We start from the raw sequence: 26,004 nt of genomic DNA on the forward strand, positions 1-26,004 counted from the left end.
CCGGCGTTTGTATTTCAAACATGGCGCTGCCCGGTTCAGTACTCGTGCGACTCAGAGCGTTGTGTAACCTTGGAAAATCTTTGGATACAGGGAACACAATTGGACACAATTACAATCGGGTCCGGTGGTACAAGACAAAAGCCAAGAGCAATCAGGACACTGCAGCGTCAGCGGGCCAGACAAGACGGGGTGAGTGAGAAATGCTGTTGAATTGAGTTGACTGGTGCTAAGCCGGAAAAAGCACCTTGAGACATACGTTCAGAAGTAATCGTCATTAAAAGCTAGCTAGCTTACTGACCGAAAAGTTGCTTACATTGTCATTAGCTAGTTATCTACATGTCTCTATTTCAAGTTGTATGACAATGATATCTTGCTAAGTTGTCAAGATAGCTAGCTGAGTAATTGACCTCCGTCTTTCATCATTCATATCAGGTAGTGAGCTGCTGAAAGAGTTCCCAGAACCGAAGAGCCTGCTGTTTACCACCATATCCCGGTCGCTTGGGGTGTCTGACCTCTCCCAACACATCCAGTACCATTGCACAGAGGATGGGGGTCTCAAGGTCAGAGAGACAAGGCATTAGGTGGACTATTGCAACCACAGGAGGCTGGTGAGGGGAGGATGGCTCATAATAATGGCTGGAATGGAGTGAATGGAACATGAAAATTCTGATTGCCGCAGTGGTCTAAGGCACTGCGTCTCAATGTTAAAGGCGTCAGTAAAGACATCCTGTTTTGAATCCAGGCTGTATCACAACTGGCTGTGATTTGGAGTCCCATAGGGTGGCACACAATTGGCCCAGTGTTGTCTGGGTTTGGCCTGTGTAGGCCATCATTGTAAATAAGAATTTGTTCTTAACTGACTTGCCCAGTTAAATAAAGGTTACATTTAAAAATATATATATTTTTAAGTGTTTGATGTGATTGATACCGTTCTAGCTGTTACCATGAGCGGGTCCTCCGCAATTAAGGTGCCACCTGTGATTGCAACACATCTTGTTTGACAGATGATGCCTTTTCCCAAACAAAGTCCATTGTCTAAGAATTGTTTCACTGTTGCTATACGTGTCTGTTTTCAGAGAGCCACTGTCACACTCCTCTGGCCCAGCAAGATGGAGGTGGAGGGCTTTGCTCGCAAGAAGATTGATGCTGAACGATACGCTGCTGCTGCTGCCTGTCACAAGCTGAGGGTAAGAGAAAAGCCCTGCCCTTAAATACTTACAGCAGGACCTGTCTCACTTTGTACCAGGAGTACTGTGCATTGCTTTCGTCAGTGTCTCTCACTTCTTTCTCTCCCTCTCATCTCTGCAGGAGATGGGTGTGCTGGGTCCAGACAATCAGGTGGCCAGGAGGAGTGTGGGACGAGGGCGAGGACCACCACTGTCAGCCTTACAGGACCTGGAGGAGTGTCGGTGGACAGATGTCCATGTGCCTAGAAGAGACCTCCAGAATGGATCCTTGGAACCTTGCATACAATCAAGGTATTACAATCCTCCTGTTACTATGGATCCTACTCATTACCAATGTATTATGGCTTATACTTTGCTGATTTTGCAGGGGACCCGATTCACTTTTTAGTTGATGGTTTGGTTTATTGTGCTGCACATGTCAGTGTATACAGGGCACCTGAGGAGAATTCTGAGCTCTCCCAGGCTCTTTCCATGTTCGTAAATCCTAAAGCTCTGCTGACCAGGGTCATCCAGGTGGCCACATCCTCCAACAGATTCAGGGTCAGTAACTGTCTCTGTCTCCTATATGTCCAACATGTGCCATAATGCAGCCTGTCATAACACTTGTTATAAGCTATCATACAGCCTGTCTAAAGCTAAGTCACTCATCTCTGAACTCACTCACTCTCCCGTTCTCCTCTACAGGAGCTGGTACAGTACAAGACGGTGGGCGGTAAGATGAAGAGGTGTGAGCTGACCATGCGATGGCCAGAGGAGATTACGTTTGTGGCCTCGGCTCTTCGCAGAGTCGAGGCAGAGAGGAGAGCTGCTGCACTGGCCTGTCTCAAACTGAAGGTGAGGACCACAGATGAAAGAGCACAGAGAATGAATCATGCATTTGTTTATAATATGTCTGTTAGATTCTGTTTTCACACATGCATTCCCATACCAGGGTTGTGTTCATTAAGGCATGGAAGGGAACGTTTATGTTAAAACATATTTTGCAAAGGAATACAACTATAGGTGTCTTATTGCATCCATTTTGTTCCGTTTGGTGCTCAATGCTCAACTTTGTCTATACTCTCTCCAGGAAATGGAGCTGCTAGATGAGGACAACCAACCTCTGACCCATGCTAAGTACCACAAGGAGGAGATGCGTGAGGCGGGGCAGAGAGACAGACAGCCCTGCCATCTGGAGATACCCGAGTACTTGGAGCATAGCACCAGAGAATACCTCACACAGGTTGGTTATCCTTCATCATCAACACTGGAAAATCAGGCTGTGTAGCTAATGACATTGGCCAGGAATTTACTTCATTGCCTCTGTGTTTGTGCTTATGTCTTGAATTGTCCAGTATCCAGTGGCGACAGAGATGCAGAAGCTGTGGGAGGAGGAGGAGGAGAGAAGCCAGCAAAGGTTGAACCAGCAGGACGAAGAGGAGGAAGAGGACCTCGTCACAGACGCCATCACAGGCAGGCCATACCGGCCCCTCTCTACCCAGGAGGCCGAGCAGCTGAGCTCCGACCTACAGGAGGAGTGGGAGAGGGCAGGGCCTGGCCTGGGGGTGGAGCTCCCGGTCGACGCCCACCGGGAACGCGTTGTGTCAGCGGTGGAGTCCTCCAGGGTCATCGTGGTTGCTGGGGAGACGGGATGTGGCAAGACAACGCGTATCCCGCGCTTCCTTCTGGAGGGGCGTGTGCGGGGCGGGGATGGAGCGGAGTGTAACATCTTGGTCACCCAACCTCGGAGGATTAGCGCTGTGTCAGTGGCTCACCGTGTTGCCCACGAGATGGGCCCCGCCCTCAAACGCTCTGTAGGGTATCAGGTGAGTTACAGGGAGCATGCTGTTTATAGTTAGATCAAATGCTGTTGTCACCAGCATCACTCACTAACTAACCATTAGGGCCGGTACAATACCATTATTGCAATACTCGTTAGTATCCTGGCAAGGAAACAAAACATGAATTGGATTTAACCTCTAGGAAAATGGCCCTGATGTTAGAAACGCAACATTATGTTGTCATTCACTCGCATGTATTTATTTTCCAATCTGTAGCACACAATATTTTACAGACAGCAAGATTTTAAAAGACCGAAGAGTTCGGTCTGCTTCGTGTTTACTTTTTTGCCATTTTTTTTGCAATACTGGTATTGTCCCGCCCTACTAACATTTGAGCTGTGACTCCCTCTACTGTAGGTCAGCTTCTCTCGTTCATTGGACATTCGCGCTGTCACTCACTCTCCCATGACCCCCCCACCCTCTAGGTGCGTCTGGAGAGCCGTCCCCCGGAGCACAGCGGTGGGGCCCTTCTCTTCCTGACGGTGGGGGTGTTACTGAGGAAGCTGCAGGGTAACGCCTCCCTGAGGGGGGTTAGCCATGTGGTGGTAGATGAGGTCCACGAGAGGGACGTCAATACGGACCTGCTGCTGGCCCTGCTGCGACCCGCCTTAAGGGACAACCCCAACCTCCGCGTCGTGCTGATGAGCGCCACAGGGGATAACCAGAGGCTGGCCCAGTACTTCGGGGACTGCCCCGTGGTCAGTGTTCCCGGGTTCATGCACCCTGTCAGGGATCGGTACCTGGAGGAGGTCCTTAGGGAGATGGGGAGACCACCGCTACCCCCGGCAAGGACAGACCTGCAGGGACGGGTGAGTAAGGTGATAACTGCTGAGGGGTGGACGTTAGTAGTTTTTCAATAATTGACGGCTCTTGTACATTCCTGCCTGTTTTCTTTCATATGTACACTACCGTTCAATATTTTGGGGTCACTTAGAAATGTCATTTTTTTTGTCCATTGAAATAACATCAAATTGATCATAAATACAGTGTAGACATTGTTAATTTTGTAAATGACTATTGTAGCTGGAAATGGCTGATTTTTAATGGGATATCTACATAGGCGTGCAGAAGCCCATTATCAGCAACCATCACTCCTGTGTTCCAATGGCACGTTGTGTTAGCTAATCCAAGTTTATTATTTTAGAAGGCTAATTGATCATTAGAAAACCCTTTTGCAATTATGTTAGCACAGCTGACAACTGTTGTTCTGATTTAACGAAGCAATAAAACTAGCCTCCTTTAGACTAGTTGAGTATCTGGAGCATCAGCGTTTGTGGGTTCGATTACAGGCTCAAAACGGCCAGAAACAAAGAACTTCCTCTGAAACTCGTCAATCTATTCCATGCGAGAAATTGCAAAGAAACTGAAGATCTCGTACAACGCTGTGTACTACTCCCTTCACAGAACAGCGCAAACTGGCTCTAACCAGAATAGAAAGAGGAGTGGGAGGCCCCGGGGTACAACTGAGTAAGAGGACAAGTATATTAGTGTCTAATTTGAGAAACAGACATCTCAAGTCCTCAGAAGGGCAGCTTAATTAAATAGTACCCGCAAAACACCAGTCTCAACGTCAACAGTGAAAAGGTGACTCCGGCATGCTGGCCTTCTAGACAGAGTTGCAAAGAAAAAGCCATATCTCAGACTGGCCAATAAAAATAAAATATTAAGATGGGCAAAATAACAGACACTGGACAGAGGAACTCTGCCTAGAAGGCCAGCATCCCAGAATCGCCTCTTCACTTTGAGACTGGTGTTTTGTGGGTACTATTTAATGAAGCTGCCAGGTGAGGACTTGTGTCCCCTTACTCAGTTGTGCACCGGGGACTCCCACTTTCTATTCTGGTTAGCGCCAGCTTGTGCTGTTCTGTGAGTAGTACACAGCGTTGTACGAGATCTTCAGTTTCTTGGCAATTTCTCGCATGGAATAGATTGACGAGTTTCAGAAGGAAGTTCTTTGTTTCTGGCCGTTTTGAGCCTGTAATCGAACCCACAAATGCTGATGCTCCAGATACTCAACTAGTCTAAAGAAGGCTAGTTTTATTGCTTCGTTAAATCAGAACAACAGTTGTCAGCTGTGCTAACATAATTGCAAAAAGGTTTTCTAATGATCAATTAGCCTTTTAAAATAATAAACTTGGATTAGCTAACACAACGTGCCATTGGAACACAGGAGTGATGGTTGCTGATAATGGGCGTCTGTACACCTATGTAAATATTCCATAAAAAATCTGCCGTTTCCTTTCAATAACGAGGACATTTCTAAGTGACCCCAAACTTTTGAACGGTAGTGTATATGTTTGTTCATAAATTGACTGTGTTTCTATGTTTTTTAGGAGAAGGATGATGCCACGCCAGACCTGGACTTAGTAGCTAATGTGATAGAGCACATCCACAGACAGGGAGAGCCAGGTACCCAACAGTTCAACACTCCCCTAGTTTTACTCTTTGTTCCCCTTGTCTCTCCATGTCTGTTAAGCTACGGTCTGATCCAACTGATGGTTGATTAATTCATTGATGATTTCTCTTACAGGTGCAGTGTTGTGTTTCCTACCAGGTTGGCAGGACATTAAGGCCGTCCAGAAGAGACTAGAGGAGAAGCCAACCTTCCAGTCTGGCTCTCAAATGATCCTACCATGTAAGGACTGGATAAGGGGTCTGTCTTTTGGTTTCTGTCCTGCTGCCCATTCACAACATGCTACCTGTATTATTCCTGGTCAGATCACAATGTTACATAGTAAGGAAAGAATTCTGAACCTAATTAAAATGTAGTGCACAAGGAACGGTCTTGAGACTGGATTATAATAAAGTAATGTCTCTGCTCCTCCTCTGTCTGTCCAGTACACTCAAGTATGTCAGTGTTAGCAATTTGTTATTCTTCAATAAACAAACTGCAAAGCAAATCAGGGGGAGAAAAATAGGTTTATTTAGAGAGGATAAATCAAGATGTAATGCTGGGAGGTAGATGTTCAGTCTCCCCTGTTCTCAGCTTTTCCCCACTGAACGAAGGAACATGATGCCATTTAAAAAACCCCACCCTAGCCTGGGGTTGACCAATCAGAAGTCCTTGCACTACAACTTGGCCAAGTAACAAGTATCCTGCCCCCGACTCAATGTAGAGGACATAGTACACGCAGCTCTGAGTTCAGGAGTGACATTCCAGAGATTCTAAACTGTTGAACTGAGACCCAACTCCTATTTACAATTCCCTATTAACCATTAGTACTATATTTAGTTTGGTCCTCGCATCCTCTCAAACTCTATCTTCAAAATATTCTTATATTAGTGACTCCATGTTCTCTCTGTCCAGTACACTCAAGTATGTCGGTGGGTGACCAGCAGACCGTGTTCCAGCGCCCTCCTGAGGGCCGGAGGAAGATCGTCCTGGCCACCAACATCGCTGAGACCTCGATCACCATCGATGACATTGTTCACGTAGTAAACGCGGGCTCTCAGAAGGAGCAGAACTACGACACAAGGACCAAGGTAGGTGACGGTCACTTCTGGCACTGTCACAGTGAATAGATAATATAGCCATTAATGCAGAAACGGTATCTTAAAGCACCTCCATAGAGGACAATAGTGCTCTCCTAAAAAATCCCTGGTCCCAATTTTTTAAGATTGTGTATGGAAAACATTCCGAGTACTTACAGGAGCCGCCAAGCTGGGGTTCGCAAATCCAACTGGTGATTGACTATAATATACTAGTGTGGTGTTGCAAACCTCTGTCTTGCTGGTCCCCAGGTGTCATGTCTAGACACAGTCTGGATCTCGCGCTCCAATGTCACTCAGCGTAGAGGGAGGGCGGGGCGATGCCAGCCCGGACATGCCTACCACCTGTTCCCACGGCAACGCCTGGAATCAATGACGACCTTCCCTGTGCCTGAGATCCTACGCACCCCTCTGGAGAGCCTGGTGGTACAGGCCAAGATCCACAGCCCCCACTGCAAGGTGAAGGGATTTGACGGATGAACGATGTAGGGGTGTGTAAGAGCTAGTCAATGTAATTGTGAGGTCTCTGCATGTAGTCACACATTGATGTTCCCTTGGTGGGTCTCTCCAGGCAGTGGATTTCTTATCGCAGGTGTTGGACAGCCCAGAGCGAGAGGCTGTGACCGATGCTGTTCGCAACCTGCAAGAGATTGGTGAGACTCTCTAATGATCTGTCTTCACATGATGAAAAACATTTTCATCCAGATTGTTTCAGTTGGGATTTACAAATCATTCAAAAGGCCAAGTATAAGTGTGTGTGTTACTGGTGTTTTTACTGGTGTTTTGTTCTTAGTACTCCTCTCCCCTCCCTCTCCCTAGGTGTTCTGGACAAGACAGAGGCCCTGACTCCCCTGGGGGAGAGAGTAGCCTGTCTGTCCTGTGACCCGCGCCTGGGGAAGGTGCTGGTGCTTGCTGCTCTGTTCCGCTGTGTCCTGCCCCTGCTGTCAGTCACAGCCTGTCTCACCAGAGACCCTTTCCACAACAGCATGCAGAACAGAGCCCTGGTCGCTAAGGTCAGACACTGACTCAGTCCACGTCCACTTGGGCAGTTTTAATTATAGATCCATAACAACCTGCAAAGTTCACATTTCTATTGCAGTGTAAATGTCTGCTGGTCATTTCAGCATTTACCTGTTATTTATGATCTAAGTTAGTCTTTTATTTTGAATTTCACTAGTTGATTTTCTGTCACATTTTATCAATATTTTCTTCCCCTCCATCTCTCTTTCTACTTCCTTCCCTCCAGGCTAAGGAAGACCTGGGAGGTTCAAGCTACAGTGATTACCTGGTGTTCAGTCGAGCCGTGTTGGGCTGGAGGAGTGTTCAGCAAGAGAGGGACAGAGAGACCAGACAGGACTACTTGAACAGATACACACTGTCTGGAGCCGGCCTGCGCTTCATCAATGGTGAGAGAGACAGAGACATTGGGTAAACTCCTGGCTGTCGGGTTTTTCCTTACCTTGTGACCTGACCAGGTAAAACTCTGTGCCCTCGTCATTGGTTCAGTCAGTTCTCCGGCTGACCCAGGTTGTTGAGTGTCTCCCATAGATATTCATATTCCATATATTTTCATACGTTTTTATAAATCATTGATGTCTTGTGTGTTCCAGGTCTGACTTCCCAGTTCAGTGAGAACCTCCTTGAGGCTGGGCTGGTGGAGCGTTCAGCTGACTGCCAGAGATCCTCCTCCCTCTACAACCAACACAGCCACCAGGACGAGCTGGTCAAGGCTGTGCTGCTGGCCGGACTCTACCCCAACCTCATACAGGTACACATCTAAATCTCAAACAGAAGAATGACTGTTTGCGGGTTCCTATAGCTTAAACGATGCACTCAGCATCCTGACTCACTTGTTATGTTTCTGTGCCTCAGGTGAAAAGGGGAGCAGTGACCAAAGGTCGCTTCCGCCCCAACAGCCTGTCCTTCCGTACGCAGAGTGGCCCAGTGCTCATACACCGCTCCTCCGTCAACAGGTGTGTGTATGTGTGTTAAGCGCTGCATGGTCAATCTGACGTCTGCATTGGCCGTGCAACTTTTACGGTGTTACGGCCTCTGCAGAAGTCAGGGCATTCATACTTCTTGCTCTTTGTGGAGCAGAGCTGTTGTGAAGGAAGTTGTCAAGGAAGTGAGTTTGTGTTTATACAGGACCTCCCGCCCCCACCTACCGTCAACCAAACATGTTAATGCGGAGCTATATCAAATCAAGTTTTCAAGGTCACATTCACATGGTTAGCAGATGTTAATGCAAGTGTAGCGAAATGCTTGTGCTTCTAGTTCCGACAATGCAGTAGTAACCAACGAGTAATCTAACCTAACAATTTCACAACAACTACCTTATACACACAAGTGTAAAGGGTGGAAGAATATGTACATAAAGATATATGAATGAGTGATGGTACAGAACGGCATCGGCAAGATGCAGTAGATGGTATCGAGTATAGTATATGAGATGAGTAATGTAGGGTATGTAAACATTATATTAAGTGGCATTGTTTAAAGTGACGAGTGATACATTTTTTCCATGTATGTCAGCAGCCACTCAATGTTAGTGGTGGCTGTTTAACAGTCTGATGGCCTTGAGATAAAAGCTGTTTTTCAGTCTCTCGGTCCCAGCTTTGATGCACCTGTACTGACCTCGCCTTCTGGATGATAGCGGGGTGAACAGGCAGTGGCTCGGGTGGTTGTTGTCCTTGATGATCTTTATGGCCTTCCTGTGACATCGGGTGGTGTAGGTGTTCTGGAGGGCAGGTAGTTACGGAGCCCTCTGCATTGTTATAAAATTTGAGTGGCACTCGGCGATGCAGTACGGAGCTCATTTTGACCTCTGCATGCCTCCGGAGCCTCCGCAATTGCATCACACCCTCCATATGGAGTCTCCTACCACATTTTCGCATCAAGCATAAATTGGCTCTTAGTGTGTGTTACGATTAGAGGTCGACCGATTAATCGGAATGGCCGATTTAATTAGGGCCGATTTCAAGTTTTCATAACAATCAGAAATCTGTATTTTTGGGCGCCAATTTGCTGATTTTCTTTATTTTACATTTTTTAAAATTTTATTTATACCTTTTTTTTTTTAACTAGGCAAGTCAGTTAAGAACACATTCTTATTTTCAATGATGGTCTAGGAACGGTGGGTTAACTGCCTCGTTCAGGGGCAGAACGACAGATTTTCACGTCAGCTCGGGGGATACAATCTTGCAACCTTACAGTTAAATAGGCCAACGCAATAAAGACCTACCTCTCTCGTTGCACTCCACAAGGAGACGCGAATGCAGTAAGCCAAGGTAAGTTGCTAGCTAGCATTAAACTTATCTTATAAAAAACAATCAATCATAATCACTAGTTAACTACACATGGTTGATGATATTACTAGATATTATCTAGCGTGTCCTGTATTGCATATAATCTGACTGAACGGTGAGAGGCAGACGCGTAAACATTAATTCAAACAGCACTTTAGTGCCTTTTGCCAGCAGCTCTTCGTTGTGCGTCAAGCATTGCACTGTTTATGACTTCAAGCCTATCAACTCCCGAGATGAGGCTGGTGTAACCGAAGTGAAATGGCTAGCTAGTTAGCGCGCGCTCTGGGCCTTCTAGTAGTTGTTCCCCTTGCTCTGCATGGGTAACGCTGCTTTGATGGTGGCTGTTGTCGTTGTGTTGCTGGTTTGAGCCCAGGTAGGAGCGAGGAGAGGGACGGAAGCTATACTGTTGCACTGGCAATACTAAAGTGCCTATAAGAACATCTAATAGTCAAAGGTTAATGAAATACAAATGGTGTAGAGGGGAATAGTCCTATAATTCCTATTAATAAATACAACCTAAAACTTCTTACCTGGGAATATTGAAGACTCAAGTTAAAAGGAACCACCAGCTTTCATATGTTCTCATGTTCTGAGCAAGGAACTGAAACGTTAGCTTTCTTACATAGCACATATTGCACTTTCTTCTCCAACACTTTGTTTTTGCATTTTTTAAACCAAATCAAATTTATTTATATAGCCCTTCGTACATCAGCTGGTATCTCAAAGTGCTGTACAGAAATCCAAGCCTAAAACCCAAACAGCAAGTAATGCAGGTGTTGAAGATGTTTCAGCGATGAACATGTTTCACTATTTACTTGAGGCTACATTGATTTTATTGATGTATTATATTAAAATAAGTGTTCATTCAGTATTGTTGTAATTGTCATTATTGCAAATAATTTTTAAAAATTGGCCGATTTAATCGGTATCAGCTTTTTTTGGTCCTCCAATTATCGGTATTGGCGTTGAAAAATCATAATCGGTCGACCTCTAGTTACGATGTGATTGCTCTGTGTCTGGGCACGTACACTACATGACCAAAAGTATGTGGACACCCACCCTTTGCTGCTATAACAGCCTCCACTCTTCTGGGAAGGCTTTCCACTAGATGTTGGAACATTTCTGCAGGGATTTGCTTCCATTCAGTCTCAAGACCATTAGTTAGGTCAGCACTGATGTTTTGTGGTTAGGCCTGGCTCGCAGTCGGTTTTCCATTTCATCCCAAAAGGTGTTCGTTGAGGTCAGGGCTCTGTGCAGGCCAGTCAAGTTCTTCCACACCAATCTCGACAAATCATTTCTGTATGGAGCTCGCTTTGTGCACAGGGGCATTGTCATGCTAAAACAGAAAAGGGCCTTCCCCAAACTGTTGCCACAAAGTTGGATTCACAGAGTCGCCTAGAATGTCATTGTATGCTGTAACGTTAAGTTTTCCCTTCACTGGAACTAAGAGGCCAAGCCCGAACCATGACAACAGCGCCAGACCATTATTCCTCCTCCACCAAACTTTACAGTTGGCACCATGCATTCGGGTAGGTAGCGTTCTCCTGGCATCCCCCAAACGTAGTCGTCTGTCGGACTGCCAGATGCTGAAGCGTGATTCATTACTCCAGAGAACGCGTGTCCAATGGTGGCGAGCTTTACACCACTCCAGCCGACGCTTGGCATTGCTCATAGTGATCTTAGCCTTGTGTGCGGCTGCTCGGCCATGGAAACTCATTTCACGAAGCTCCCAACGAACAGTTATTGTACTGACATTGCATCCAGAGGCAGTTTGGAACTCGGTAGTGGGTGTTGCAACCGAGGACAGACCATTTTTACGCACTTCAGCACTCGGCAGTCCGGTTCTGTTAGCGGCTGAGCCGTTGTTGCTCCTAGACATTTCCACTTCACAATAACAGCAGTTACAGTTGAGCGGGGCTGATCTAGAAGGGCAGACATTTGACCAACGGACTTGTTATAAAGATGCCATTCTTCTGCCAATTGCATGGCTGTGTGCTCGATTTTATACACCTGTCAGCAATGGGTGTGGCTGAAATAGCTGAATCCACTAATTTGAAGGCTGTCTACATACTTTTGTGTGTGTGTGTGTTCTCATATATTTGCCTATATTTTATGGTGTTTGTGTGTGCTTATTAAGAACCCAATCTTGTCTTATTCCAGGGGAGAGGAGCAGTTCCCCAGTCGCTGGCTGACCTTCTTCAGTGCAATCAAGTCCAACGGTAACGTCTTCATCAGAGACTCCTCAGCAGCCCACCCCCTCGCCCTACTGCTGCTCACCGACTGTGACATCACTGAGAGAGGTATAATTCAATTCAGTACCATTTTATGAATCCTAGAGTGGCATTAAACTGCTGGTACTGTAGAGATATCACTATTCACCAACTACTGCACGTAGACTTGCGCTGACGCTACAGATATGTCATTGAGGGCCTCGCTAGCTTTATCGATACCAATGACTATTGAGTGGAATTGTTATAAAGGATGTTAGAATCCAGTCAAATAGTGGAAAAGGGATGTTTCCTCTCTTTAACACTCTCCTGCCTCTCTCAGTGAATGGTGACCGTGTGGAGGTGGCGTTCCCGGGGCGGTCGCTGGTACGCTGTGAGCTGTCTGTCCAGACATGGGAGCTGCTGTGGGAGCTACGCTCCTCCATCCAGACCATGCTGTACCGCAACCTCCGCCCACACAGCTCAGCCAATTACATCACACAGGATGGCAAGCTCATCTCGCTATTGGTGGAGCTGCTGAACAATACTGAACAGTCCAATACAGACCCCCAGCCAAACGGTGGCCACAGTGACTCTGAGATAGACTGATTCACTCGCATTGGAATAAAGGAATGTCAAAGCACTGTGGATGGAGTACTGCTTTGTGACCTGAAAAACCTCTGGCCGTAGCAAGAGTCCATAGATTTTTCTGGTCAGGAAAAAAGTACCAAAGCAAAATGCTCGGGGCACGGTCTGCTGACAAATCTGAGAAGACATGTAATCTCGGTTAACTGTACAATACTATCCATAGTTCACTACCCATTCTAAATGTCCTCTATCTCCTCACCTGAGATATACAGAGAAATAATGAGAAAATGTTTGAAAATATAGATGAATGAGAACACCGAGTTTACAATGGAGTTCAGGAAAATACATCATGCCCTGAAGGTTTGACTCTTAAACTATATTTCAAGAGCCCCATTTAAATAGGAGTAAACTCATGGTACTGTAAATACTATTGTGATTGCTCTCTATATGGGAGGAAATCCATTTGTTTGACTAGATTATGGACTCAAGTATATTTTGTTTTTTGAAAAGCTGAAGTTGAATGAATCTGACTGTTAATGAGTGTCTAGTGACCTGTGCACTACAGCGAGACGGTGTCAAGATGACAAAATAATGATTACATGAATGTATTGTTAACCATTATTTTTTATTTAAATATGGTCTGTTGAAAGATAAAGATGTTAAACAATGTTACTGGTTGCAATTTTCTTCTCTGTACTGTGATTGTGTCTGAAGTTAAATGTATTATTCATCTTTGGGCTGTAAGGTGAAGCCAGTTTTCAGGAGAACTCCTTGAGGAAGTGCAGGTGGAAGTTCTTCAGGCGTTTCAGTACCTCTTCCATGGTCTCCACTGGGGTCATGACACACAGTCTACAGAGAGAGATGAGAACAAATCAGTGGGGAAGTATAACCATTTAAATAGAATGATGAGGCTAATGCTATGCTTCCCTGTTCATTTGCATAGGATGAGTAGTGGATATGGAGCCATTGACTACTGGAGTGTTTTATGGTGACATTTCTATGTCCAGAAGCTGTTGACAGAGAGAGGATTGTACCTGATGTGGTGGGTGCCTTCCTTCTGTCCATGCTCACACCCCGGTCCCACACATACTCCTGCCTCTAGTAACCGTTTACAGTACCACAGGTCAGGCTGCATCCCCACCACCTGCAATGGAAAACAGAAAACTCACATATATAAGAGATCAAATCATTAACTCCAGAGTATTTAGAATTAATCAGATGTTGAATCACATGTTTTGTCTCTTGAAATGCCCATATGACAAACTGCAGTAGTCATTCTAGTGCTCTACCTGACCATACAGTGTACTATTTGCCCCATGACTAACCTTGGCCTTCTCAATGGCTGCTTGGGGTAGATACAGCCGGGGGAATACGAAAGCTCCTCCCATCATCGGCTGACAGCTGATCCCTGGGATATTGTTCAGAAACTCTGGGACCCAGTTCATGTTATGGACCAGCATGGCCCGGATAGACTGGGTCTCCTGGCGGAGATGGGAGAGAAGGACACGGGGAGAGCATATTGTATGGGACACTGAGGTGCCATTGTGAATAGGGGAAGGAATACATTTGTTTGATTTTGATGAACTATTTCTTATTTTAGAGACATCAATGATTGTAGAGCACTATCATTAAACTACTTATGACTAAATGTTACATGGCATATGCAATCTATTAAGCCTAACGTCATACTGTAGTTTGATCTATTTTGATGGGTCTCACCTGGGTGTAGACCGGGTATGAGGGGTCCCCTGGCCTGGGAGGGTTAGCCATGAGCTCCAGGGCTAGCTGACCAGTCACAGGGGCACAGATGTCAGTGGAAAAGATGGTGTAGGCGTACTTCATGATGGCGGGGTCAAGGTTCACCAGCTCCACGTACCCTCCGCGTAGCCCACACCTGTTCAGGGAGGAGAGACACATACAGAGTAGTGGTCAAACACTGGCCTGCTGGTTTCAGTACAGGCTTTTACACCATAGGAAGCCTGAAGTGGATCTCTTAGGGAACTGCCAGCTATTTTATTTACTTTTGTCACTATTGAGTTTGTGTTGGCAGCTCATACATTGTCTACGAAGGCACTAATCCATGTTTGCTGTAACGCTCATGCTGAAGGAATTTGACCATTCTAAAGAAGTAGTAGGCTAGTAGCTAATTACTTAATTAAGTAGCTAATGGGGTAATACGATCCAGATCATTGTAGAGTACAGTAGGCTATAGTATGTACGTATTGAAGACCACTAGTCTGTTGATGTGACTAATTGCTCTAATTGGGCCATGCCCCACCCCTTCCCACTACAGCTGTTCCCACAACTGTTCTCACTGCCAAATCACCACTCCTCAAATCACCACTCCTCAAGCTTTTTTTCACTCCTAACCTTACCATTTAACCCCTTCTCCCCTTCTGAAACTGGCAAATCCTTTCATGGTGATGCCAGGGGGTGGCATATTCTGTTTGCCTTCCATTTGTGCATGAAAGAATCAACCAACACAACCCTACCTAACAGCCTTTACAAGCCAATAAAATCCTCACCCCTCTGCTGTGTGTGTTTAATACAACAGATAATTGAATCCTTCCTCATCTCATTCATCTAGCAGCATTCTAATAGATGCGTCATGGTGGCATTCTGAACTTTGGACCAGTCAATTACAAAACCTCCTAATACAGTTCACCTTCAGTTGAATGCATGAATCCGTTAGTCTATTGCCTTAGAAGACAGACAGTTCTGCTGTACAGTACTCACTCTCCCATGAAGCCTTTGGATGCTGAGTGGAAAGAGGCCAGCTCCACTGTGTGAGAGAGAGGAGGCCCCATCTCAGACAGAACCTTCTTATAGGAGACAAACTCACTGCCCTCCCCGAACACACTTTCCTGATACACCTGTGGATCGAATGAAACAGCGAGGGGTGCGTGGAAGACAGAACAACTCACTACATAGTCAATATAGAGGGAAGTGAAATATTTGTGATTAAAAATAAGTGATTTGCCAGGAGAAAGTATAGACAGGAAGTCACCTCATCAGCCATGAGGAAGAGCCTCTCCTCAGCAGCGAATCGGATCACCTTTTCAATACACTTCCTGCTCTGAACATGACCTAGCAACAACAAAACAAATGAGACTATCCATAAATACTGCTGAGGTAACTTGGCTGCAAAAAGGTTTACTTTACATTCTTCATAGGGACAAATAGTGGGGTACTACTGTATCGACCATCATGGAACCGGAACAACTTGTTACCTGTAGGATTCCCTGGGTTGATGACATACAGGGCAACTGTGTTGCAGACACCCTTAGAGGCCTGTAGTGCTCTGCGTAGCTCCTCCACCTCCATTGCCCAACCCTGCTCCTCATCTAGGTAGTAGGGAACAACGGCTGCCCCGAGCCTTTGCAAGATCTTTTTGAAGGAAGGGTAGGTGGGCACAGCGGTCAGCACACCTGTCGGAAGTGAGGCCTGATTGTGGAAGTCAGCCAGCATCTTCAACACTTGCTAAAAACAGAAAATAGAGAGGGAAAGATGAATGAGAGACATGGTGATGATGATAATGATGATGATGGTGGTGAAGATGATTCTCACCATTATTGACCTTTGAGAGCCAGATGTCATGAAGATATTCTCGGGGGACGATGGTACACCACCATCTCGTCGAGAGATGAAGTTGGACACACTGCACTGTATATAAGAGATACCACCAGTGGGCGTGTATGAGCCTGATAAGATAGAGAAGAAGAACAAACACAGGTAAACACACATCACATATACCAGCCAGGTTCCCCATGATACAAGTCAGTATTCAACGTCCATCCATGTCTGAGGATGTCGGGAGATGATGTGGAAATTGTCCAGTAGAGGCAACAGTGAGCACTTGCCTTCAAGTAGTTTTCATTTTGCTAAGGTGATGGCTGTGAGCAACTGCCTCTGGTGCCAAATTTTTTATTTTTAAGCCTATCCTAACCTTAACCATTCAGAGTTAATGCCTAACATTAAAAAGTCAGAGTTAATGCCTAAACTTAACCCTAAGAATTCACAGTTAATGCTTGTAGCATATACTGGATTTAACAGCTAACAGGACCCAATTGCAGTCCACCTTACCTACACTCCCTCCATCACATGCTCCCAGCAGGCTTTGGACCCTCTGTCTAACGTCCCCTGGCAGTTTGTAACTGTGGATCAACTGAGGGTAGAGGCAGGCTGCAAGAACCTGGCACACGCACGCACGCACGCACGCACACGCACGCACGCACGCACGCACACACACACACACACACACACACACACACACACACACACACACACACACACACACACACACACACACACACACACACACACACACACACACACACACACACACACACACACACACACACACACACACACACACACACACACACACACACACACACACACACACACACACACACACACACACACACACACACACACACACACACACACACACACACACACACACACAGGTTTAAAGCAAAACAGCAAATACACCATATTTAGACAGGCAGGGTTATCAGTGGACACTCAGACAGAAAGGTCGAATGTCAGGAGGACATTACCTGTCGAACGAAGGTCAAGGGTTGGACCCCTCCTCTGTGTTTGTCTCCCCAGCTGACATCTATCACATCCTTACAGGGCTTCCTCCCTCCCTATCAGAAACAGATGACATACTGCAGTGTAAGTCCATGTATATATATTAGCTGTATACTATATTGTGTTTTACGTGAATATGCAATGAACTGCATGCACAAGTCAACATATATCTAGCTATTCTATGTCTGAAATAGTAGGTATACATGTGACTTGAGAATCAAGGTCACTAACATCAGATCAGGGTCCGGTTTCCCAAAACCTAAGGCTAAGTTCATCTTTAGAACCTTCGTAGGAGCATTATAAAATATCAGAGCTGTTTCCTAAAACCATTGTTACTAAAGTTGCACTGGAAGACGCTCGTTATTTACCGACTGACAGCCTCAAACCACTAGTAGAACAACTAAATGCGTTGTCAGAGGCTTTTTTGCCCTTCAGCATCACTTTATACACAGACGATCTAAACTTAGAATCAAGATGTTTATCTGTCGCAGAACAAAGTTGACTACAAACACAAAGTTGCCATTGTCTTGGGTAATTGTTACAAACAAACACAGGTTAAAAAGATGATTCAAATGAAAACTCAATGGCCAGTTTATTAGATACACCCATCTAGGGTGTACACTGTGGCGGGGACACTGCAAATAGTCTGGGTAGCCATTTGACTAGATGTTCAGGAGTCTTATGGCTTGGAGGTAGAAGCTGTTTTAAAGCCTCTTGGACCTAGACTTGGCACTCTGGTACCACTTGCCGTGCGGTTGCAGAGAGAATGGTCTATGACTAGAGTGGCTGGAGTCTTTGACAATTTTTAGGGCCTTCCTCTGACTCCACCTGGTATAGAGGTCCTGGATGGCAGGAAGCTTGGCCCAATGTTGTACTGGGTCGTTCGCACTACCCTCTGTAGTGCTTTGCGGTTGCAGGCAGAGCATTTGCCATACCAGGCAGTGATGCAACCAGTCAGGATACTCTCGATAGTGCAGCTGTAGAACCTTTTGAGGATTTGAGGACCCATGCCAAATCTTTTCAGTCTCCTGAGGGGGAATAGGTTTTGTCGTGCCCGCTTCACAACTGTCATGGTGTGCTTGGACCATGTTAGTTTGTTGGTGATGTGGACACCAAGGAACTTGAAGCTCTCAACCTGCTCCATTGCAGCCCCTTTGATGAGAATGGGGGCATGCTCGGTCCTCTTTTTGCTGTAGTCCACAATCATCTCTATGTAGCAAGTCACAAGCTTGTGACTCAGAGGTTGAAGGAGTCATCCATTTTTGTGAATGGGTTGATATACCTAAGTGTGGGCATAGGCTTATACACTGCTCAAAAAAATAAAGGGAAGACTTAAACAACACAATGTAACTCCAAGTCAATCACACTTCTGTGAAATCAAACTGTGCCTTCCTTACAAAGGAATTCACGCTCAGAGTATACGTAACAGGCATAATTAAAAAACTCGACTTCAAATCTGTGTGTGGTTCGTTCACCGTTTTCTTTAAAAAAAACTCAGTTCGAGATGTGGAATCCACTCGGCTCGCTTCCTCTTAGATCAAAGGTTGGTCCATCTGCTTCCTTCCCGAAGTGTGGTTCTCCCTAAGATCCCAAGTTTAGGGGATCCCTCGTGCACGATTTATTTACCTAGATCGTAGGAACGGTCACCGAGTGGAGATTCACATCCCCTCCTCGTCGCCAAATGTCGTGGAAATTTCCTCTATTTACCAAATCATGAGCGCAAACCACACACACAAGTCAGAGTTAGTTGTCAAAGTCCATCTTTAATTATATCAGCTCTATCACAATCCTGTGACTCTCAGGTAAGTCAGTGTCTCTCAATGAATTCTCTGAGAGCCCCCTCCACATTGCAATAGCCTTTTGACTTTCAACAGTTCAGTATCTCTAATGAAAAGTTGAGAGTCCCAACATAATGGCAAATGGGATCATTTATAGCAAAGATACACAGGATACGACAGCATCGGCAAAATTCATTGTTCAGCTTTGTCTCCTTTCTCAAACTCAGAACCATAAACTAATCCTCCATATCAACAGGCATAAATCAAATCCATCCTATCTTGACAAGATCACAGAGACACACTGACTGGCACACAGACATTGTGGAGCCAAGAGATACACACTTGATGATCCCTTGACCTCTCCCCTCTCTGCGGCCCATGCAACTTAGTCTTGACATAGAACAGATACTGCAACCCTGCCACAGTATTATACAAAAATAACATTCTTGATGAGAAGTAACTTACAAACATATGATGAATATAAAACATCTTACCTATGTTACCCACCAATTCTGATTATTCCCTAACACCACTTAGGAAGCAACACTGCAAATGGAATAGACAACAGGTGGAAATTATAGGCAATTAGCAAGACACCCCCAATAAAGGAGTGGTTCTGCAGGTGATAACCACAGATCACTTCTCAGTTCCTATGCTTCCTGGCTGATGTTTTGGTCACTTTTGAATGCTGGCAGTGCTTTCACTCTAGTGGTAGCATGAGACGGAGTCTACAACCCATACAAGTGGCTCAGGTAGTGCAGCTCATCCAGGATGGCACATCAATGCGAGCTGTGGCAAGAAGGTTTGCTGTGTCGGTCAGCGTACTGTCCAGAGCATGGAGGCGCTACCAGGAGACAGGCCAGTACATCAGGAGACATGGAGGAGGCCGTAGGAGGGCAACAACCCAGCAGCAGGACCGCTACCTCTGCCTTTGTGCAAGGAGGAGCAGGAGGAGCACTGCCAGAGCCCTGCAAAATTACCTCCAGCAGGCCACAAATGTGTATGTGTCTGCTCAAATGGTCAGAAACAGACTCCATGAGGGTGGTATGGGGGCCCGACGTCCACAGGTGGGGGTTGTGCTTACAGCCCAACTCCGTGCAGGACGTTTGGCATTTGCCAGAGAACACCAAGATTGGCAAATTCGCCACTGGCGCCCTGTCCTCTTCACAGATGAAACCAGGTTCACACTGAGCACATGTGACAGACGTGACAGAGTCTGGAGACGCCGTGGAGAACGTTCTGCTGCCTGCAACATCCTCCAGCATGACCGGTTTGGCGGTGGGTCAGTCATGGTGTGGGGTGGCATTTCTTTGGGGGGCCGCACAGCCCTCCATGTGCTCGCCAGAGGTATCCTGACTGCCATTAGGTACCGAGATGAGGTACTCAGACCCCTTGTGAGACCATATGCTGGTGCGGTTGGCCCTGGGTTCCTCCTAATGCAAGACAATGCTAGACCTCATGTGGCTGGAGTGTGTCAGCAGTTCCTGCAAGAGGAAGGCATTGATGCTATGGACTGGCCCGCCCGTTCCCCAGACCTGAATCCAATTGAGCACATCTGGCACATCATGTCTCGCTCCATCCACCAACGCCACGTTGCACCACAGACTGTCCAGGAGTTGGCGGATGCTTTAGTCCAGGTCTGGGAGGAGATCCCTCAGGAGACCATCCGCCACCTCATCAGGAGCATGCCCAGGCGTTGTAGGGAGGTCATACAGGCATGTGGAGGCCACACACACTACTGAGCCTCATTTTGACTTGTTTTAAGGACATTACATCAAAGTTGGATCAGCCTGTAGTGTGGTTTTCCACTTTAATTTTGAGTGTGACTCCAAATCCAGACCTCCATGGGTTGATAAATATGATTTCCATTGATAATTTGTATGTGATTTTGTTGTCAGCACATTCAACTATGTAAAGAAAAAAGTATTTAATAAGAATATTTCATTCATTCAGATCTAGGATGTGTTATTTTAGTGTTCCCTTTTTTTGAGCAGTGTATATTTGAAGTCATATTTAAATACATTTAATGTTCAATCAATTATGCTTAATTGTGGTAATTGTAGGCTACCGTCTGTAGTTTTTGCCTCAATATATTTCATGCTGTGGAACATTTTAGCCAGGGTTACCAACAGCCCCAAGAGCACTATTCATTGTTTTCTCCTCTGACTTCCTAAAGTGATCTGCCCAGCAGGTGAAACACTTGTGTCAGTTTCCTCCTTAAAGGGAGAGTCCACCCAAATTACATATTGGTTTCCTTCCCCTATAAGTAGTCTTTGGACATGATTTGACAGTTATCAATGCTTTGGTTTTGTTTTAGCATTTGTGGCACAAATCCTAGTCTTAGTACCAATATTAGCATTTTTCACACATCATGTCCAAATCATTCGAAAGTATAATTGATTGTGAAGCTCAACAAAGTCACTTGCAGATGATTTGAACATGATATGTGAAAAATGCTAATATTGGCACCATGACTTGAATGGGATTTGTACCACAAATGCCACAAAGTCATAGTACCAACAGCCTATTAGTATTTTCTGTGCGTCATGTTCAAATCCCTCTGGTGGCCCTTGGGGCTGATTTAGCAATAGACTAAGCCTCCTCTATTTGCAAACATATACACTAGGTGGTCATAGCTCTCTAAGAGCTGACTCGTAGTCAGTATTGTGGAATAATTATAATGTTAAGGTAAGATTTGAATGGAGAAAGCTGATCCGAGAGCAGCGCTGACTTTCTTTTAAACTATCATAAGCCTACAGATACATGCTCCAACAACGCACTTAGTGAACGTTCTCTTAATATAAAAAGGGCAATCAGCAGTTGCTACATTGCCTACATTTTTGGATGTATAAATAGAATATGACTTATAAATGCCTCATGAGCTTAGTTCAACTGTCGTACCCCATCAGAACCTAAAATATAAGCTTGTTTTACTCCAATGTTTGTAAACAAAGTAAATGTGAACAAACACTATAGAGTCCTGCATTGGGTCGGATATTCATAGTTCTTCCCTCTGGCAGGTGGCAGGTGGAATGAAAGCATTATTTCAAACTTAGGGTCAGCTTGCGTTTCAGAACAATTATATTGCAGTTCGAAACGTTCAAATCATGAACATGTTTTGTTTTACAAACCAATGAGCTTGTTGTGTATAGGCCTAGGCTGTACACTGAGTGCACAAAACATTAGGAACACCTGTTGAATCTGACAATTCATCTTAATGGTTGTACAGTCGTCTCAAATAAAACTGTGAAGGACCGTGGCGTTACTCTGGACCCTGATCTCTCTTTTGAAGAACATATCAAGACTGTTTCAAGGACAGCTTTTATCCATCTACGTAACATTGCAAAAATCAGAAACTTTCTGTCCAAAAATGATGCAGAAAAATGTATCCATGCTTTTGTCACTTCTAGGTTAGACTACTGCATTGCTCTACTTTCCAGCTACCCGGATAAAGCACTAAATAAACTTCAGTTAGTGCTAAATATGGCTGCTAGAATCATGACTAGAACTAGTTTGTTATATCTGGAGTACTTCTCCTGTCCTATCCGGTGTCCTGTGTGAATTTAAGTATGCTCTCTCTAATTCTCTCTTTCTCTCTTTCTTTCTCTCTCTCGGAGGACCTGAGTCCTAGGACCATGCCTCAGGACTACCTGACATGATGACTCCTTGCTGTCCCCAGTCCACCTGGCCGTGCTGCTGCTCCAGTTTCAACTGTTCTGCCTGTGATTATTATTATTTGACCATGAAGGTAATTTATGAACATTTGAACATCTTGGCCATGTTCTGTTATAATCTCCACCTGGCACAGCCAGAAGAGGACTGGCCACCCCACATAGCCTGGTTCCTCTCTAGGTTTCTACATAGGTTTTGGCCTTTCTAGGGAGTTTTTCCTAGCCACCGTGCTTCTACACCTGCATTGCTTGCTGTTTGGGGTTTTTAGGGTGGCTTTCTGTACAGCACTTTGAGATATCCGCTGATGTACGAAGGGCTATATAAATACATTTGATTTGATTTGATTTGCAACAAATATAGCCAGTTGACAAGGCACGCCTCAAAATATGTTAATGTGTCACTGATTCTTTCTCCTTCCACAAAATGTTTCCACAATGCACTATAATTTACAGAATGATGCAGTAAATATATAGCAAATAAACAATACAGCACTTTATTGTTAAGTTGTATTGTAATAATATTACACCAATTGCTAACAGTGAATATGTATTTATATATTACAGCATACCAATAAATATTTGGGGTTTTATATCACTTGTTCTTGTAGAGGCCTTAACAAAGGCTTCTAAACTGTCATGACTATTAGCAGGGCCGGATTAAGGGCAAAACAGAGCAAAAGGACCTGGCTAAACTCTCAATCATTAAAGGTTTGAGACTTGCTTCCACTCTGATGTGTTCCCTATGTACATTTAATTGTTAGGGAACTGCTACCGCATATCACTTAAATTGGTACAGCACTCTCATTAACAGGTGCAATGAGTATAGCCTCTTACAAGGCATGCCTCAAATGTGTTAATAAGCCACAACAATAGCATGCAGCCACCAAAGGTTTTTGGCACTCCATAGTTACAATATGGTATTGTTTTCTTTGGGGTGGTACTAAATTACTGGCAGCACAGTAGCCAGTAAATTACTGTAGATTTACAGGACAAATATATATATATTTATTAAAAAAATATGGTACTGTATTTTCTGTGGGGTACAACATTCTCACTAATGGGTGCAACAAAATACAAGGCATGCCTCAAAGATTCTTTGACCGCCCACAACATTTTCCCACAATGCACCATAATTCACAGTATGCTACAGTAAATTACTGGCAGCACATTAGCCAATAAATTACTGTAGATTTACAGGACAAATATTTTTTTTAAATGTCATGGTACTGTATATTCTGTGGGGTACCGTATTCTCACTAATGGGTTCAACAAAATACAAGGTATGCCTCAAAATATGATCATGAGCAAGAGATTATTTCGCCGCCCACAATATTTTTATAAATTTTTATTTTATTTAACTTTTATTTAACCAGGTAGGCCAGTTGAGAACAAGTTCTCATTTACAACATTGCACCATCATTCATAGTATGCTGCTATAAATATACAGCAAAACAGGTGATACAGTACTTTTACAGCAGTGCAGTGCAACACCATTGAACCCCTATAATGCATTGCTTTTTACAGTACAGTACTGTAAAATAGAATTACAGTAGCTAACTGTGAAAGTTTTGCAGTAAATTTATAGCAATCTGTTAACGTGTGTCGCTGGGATACTGTTAACTCTATTTACAGCATTCTATGTTCTATATAGGGCTAGGATAGGCCACTGTGATGTCTTACCTGTGTGACTTCAGTTCTAATCTGATTGGCTCGTCTCACCAAGGGCTCCAGCTCTGTCTGTTTGATGCTCCTCATCTTGCGGCAGATCTCTCTCAGGCAGAGGAGTGACATTCTACTATCACACCTGCTGGTCCTCTCAGATAAATAGAATAGAATCTGATGAGATGCCTATTGACTTGTCCACTTCTATGGTTCCTTGATCTTTTCTCATGCTGATGGTGAGGAAGTGAGTAGGGTTAAAGTTCCCTCCCAAAGTTATTTTTTGTATAGGAACCAGTAAACGGATCAGTTTTGCAAGTTGAGCCTGTTTTAAAGTTGCCCCAGGCAAATTCCAGTAGGCCTGGCCTAAAACGGCTTCATGTTTCAAAATGAAAAGCCACTCCACTGGAATGTCATCATTTGAACATTACACAGCACATGCTGTGAAGAAATGGGTTAAACAGCTACCAGTTACAGTAGTTTATTGATTAAGAGCCTACCTAGTGCATCCCTCTGCTATTTCTCTTTCACCCTTGTTGTGGTAGCTTTGGAATATTTCGATAATAGGCTATAGGTTTGAGATATCTCACTGGGCACACACTGGTTGAATTAACGTTGTTTCCACGTCATTGCATGCATGTCAACAAACACTTACCATACAATAAAAGTGTATTTATTAAGATAAAGGCAGACTTCTATTTCCCTGGTTCGACCAGGCGAGACTTTAATTACCTTAGCTATGATTTCACAACTCCAAAGACAAGAATGTCTATGGAGTTATGAACGTATGGTTTCCAGGAAAATGCAGCACCAACTACGAATGTCCACTATCACTCAATATTTGTAAAAGTGTCCACTGTATACTATTACTACTATATCCTTATCATAAATTATAATTTACATACTCAATAGGCAGTCCGCGGTACGAATCCAGACTGAGTATGGGATCAATACGGACCAGGGGTCCAACTAACTCAGAAACTCAGTTGGGCTTTCAGTTTACTACTGTAGAGAGTTGTAATAGTGTAATGCAAAATGTGCCATTTTGAATTAGGTTAGTGCATGGGCAGTGTTCCTCTTGTTGTGTCATTCACTGACAGACCTGTCAGAAAAACCCATGGCAACATGTGTAAAACTGCAGAAAATTTGATTTTAAAGTGTAAACTTTTCTCTCCACCCCATGCCAAAATGTGTAGAGTTGCAGGAAATTAGCTTTACAACTGAAAATGTTCTCTCAGCCAAAAAAGAAGGGTGTAAACAGTTTGGGTTCGCATTGGTGACGAGGTGGGGGTTTGTTACTACACAGATAAATGGCAATATCCATACAGCCACCAAGGAAATGTGTGTGACCAACTCGACGTCCACTCAGATTCCTCTAAACAAGAAGTGTCAAACTCATTCCATGGAAGGGCCTAATGTCTGCTGGCTTTTAGTTTTTCCATTCAATTAAGACCTAGACAACCAGCTGAGGGGTTCCCTACTAATTAGTGACCTTAATTTATCAATCAAGTACAAGGAAGGACCGAAAACCTGCAGACACTCAAACATTTTTTTATTTGATTTTACTGCTTACCTGATCTGGAAGAGAGTTCTACGTGGCCGTGGATCGATTTAGTACCGTGAGTTTCCCAGCCTCTGTTCTGGACTTGAGAATGTGAAGAGACCCCTGGAGACCCCTGGTCTCTTTGGGTATGGATGTTTGAG

The 26,004-nt window shown here is 44.6% G+C and overlaps 2 protein-coding genes across 3 annotated transcripts; one reads left to right on the forward strand and one right to left on the reverse strand.

Annotated features, from left to right (window-relative positions):
* Nucleotides 1-13,268, forward strand: dhx30 (DEAH (Asp-Glu-Ala-His) box helicase 30). Of its 2 annotated transcripts, XM_024435878.2 has the most exons (20): nucleotides 1-189; nucleotides 433-560; nucleotides 1,077-1,187; nucleotides 1,309-1,478; nucleotides 1,610-1,727; nucleotides 1,872-2,021; nucleotides 2,257-2,409; nucleotides 2,522-2,992; nucleotides 3,433-3,816; nucleotides 5,341-5,416; nucleotides 5,538-5,642; nucleotides 6,315-6,490; nucleotides 6,749-6,955; nucleotides 7,068-7,149; nucleotides 7,316-7,509; nucleotides 7,743-7,902; nucleotides 8,107-8,264; nucleotides 8,369-8,469; nucleotides 11,962-12,101; nucleotides 12,352-13,268. In XM_024435878.2, exons 1-20 carry the CDS (start codon nucleotides 21-23, stop codon nucleotides 12,615-12,617), a joined length of 3,519 nt encoding a protein of 1,172 aa, XP_024291646.1. In that variant the 5' UTR covers nucleotides 1-20; the 3' UTR covers nucleotides 12,618-13,268. The 2 variants fall into 2 exon arrangements, with proteins under 2 accessions (XP_024291646.1, XP_024291647.1); XM_024435879.2 differs by lacking the exon at nucleotides 1-189 and having other exon boundaries at nucleotides 497-608.
* On the reverse strand, nucleotides 13,203-24,560 carry LOC112260623 (alanine aminotransferase 2). Its single transcript, XM_042328828.1, has 11 exons — nucleotides 24,322-24,560; nucleotides 17,159-17,248; nucleotides 16,680-16,788; nucleotides 16,164-16,297; nucleotides 15,827-16,076; nucleotides 15,604-15,683; nucleotides 15,333-15,469; nucleotides 14,316-14,490; nucleotides 13,922-14,077; nucleotides 13,631-13,740; nucleotides 13,203-13,445 (listed from the first exon to the last, which is right to left on the reverse strand). The coding sequence occupies exons 1-11, from the start codon at nucleotides 24,430-24,432 to the stop codon at nucleotides 13,355-13,357; spliced, it is 1,443 nt and encodes a 480-aa protein (XP_042184762.1). The 5' UTR covers nucleotides 24,433-24,560; the 3' UTR covers nucleotides 13,203-13,354.
* Between the last annotated feature and the right edge of the window lie 1,444 nt (nucleotides 24,561-26,004).

Source organism: Oncorhynchus tshawytscha, linkage group LG10 (assembly GCF_018296145.1).
Source record: "Oncorhynchus tshawytscha isolate Ot180627B linkage group LG10, Otsh_v2.0, whole genome shotgun sequence".
NCBI lineage: Eukaryota > Metazoa > Chordata > Actinopteri > Salmoniformes > Salmonidae > Oncorhynchus > Oncorhynchus tshawytscha.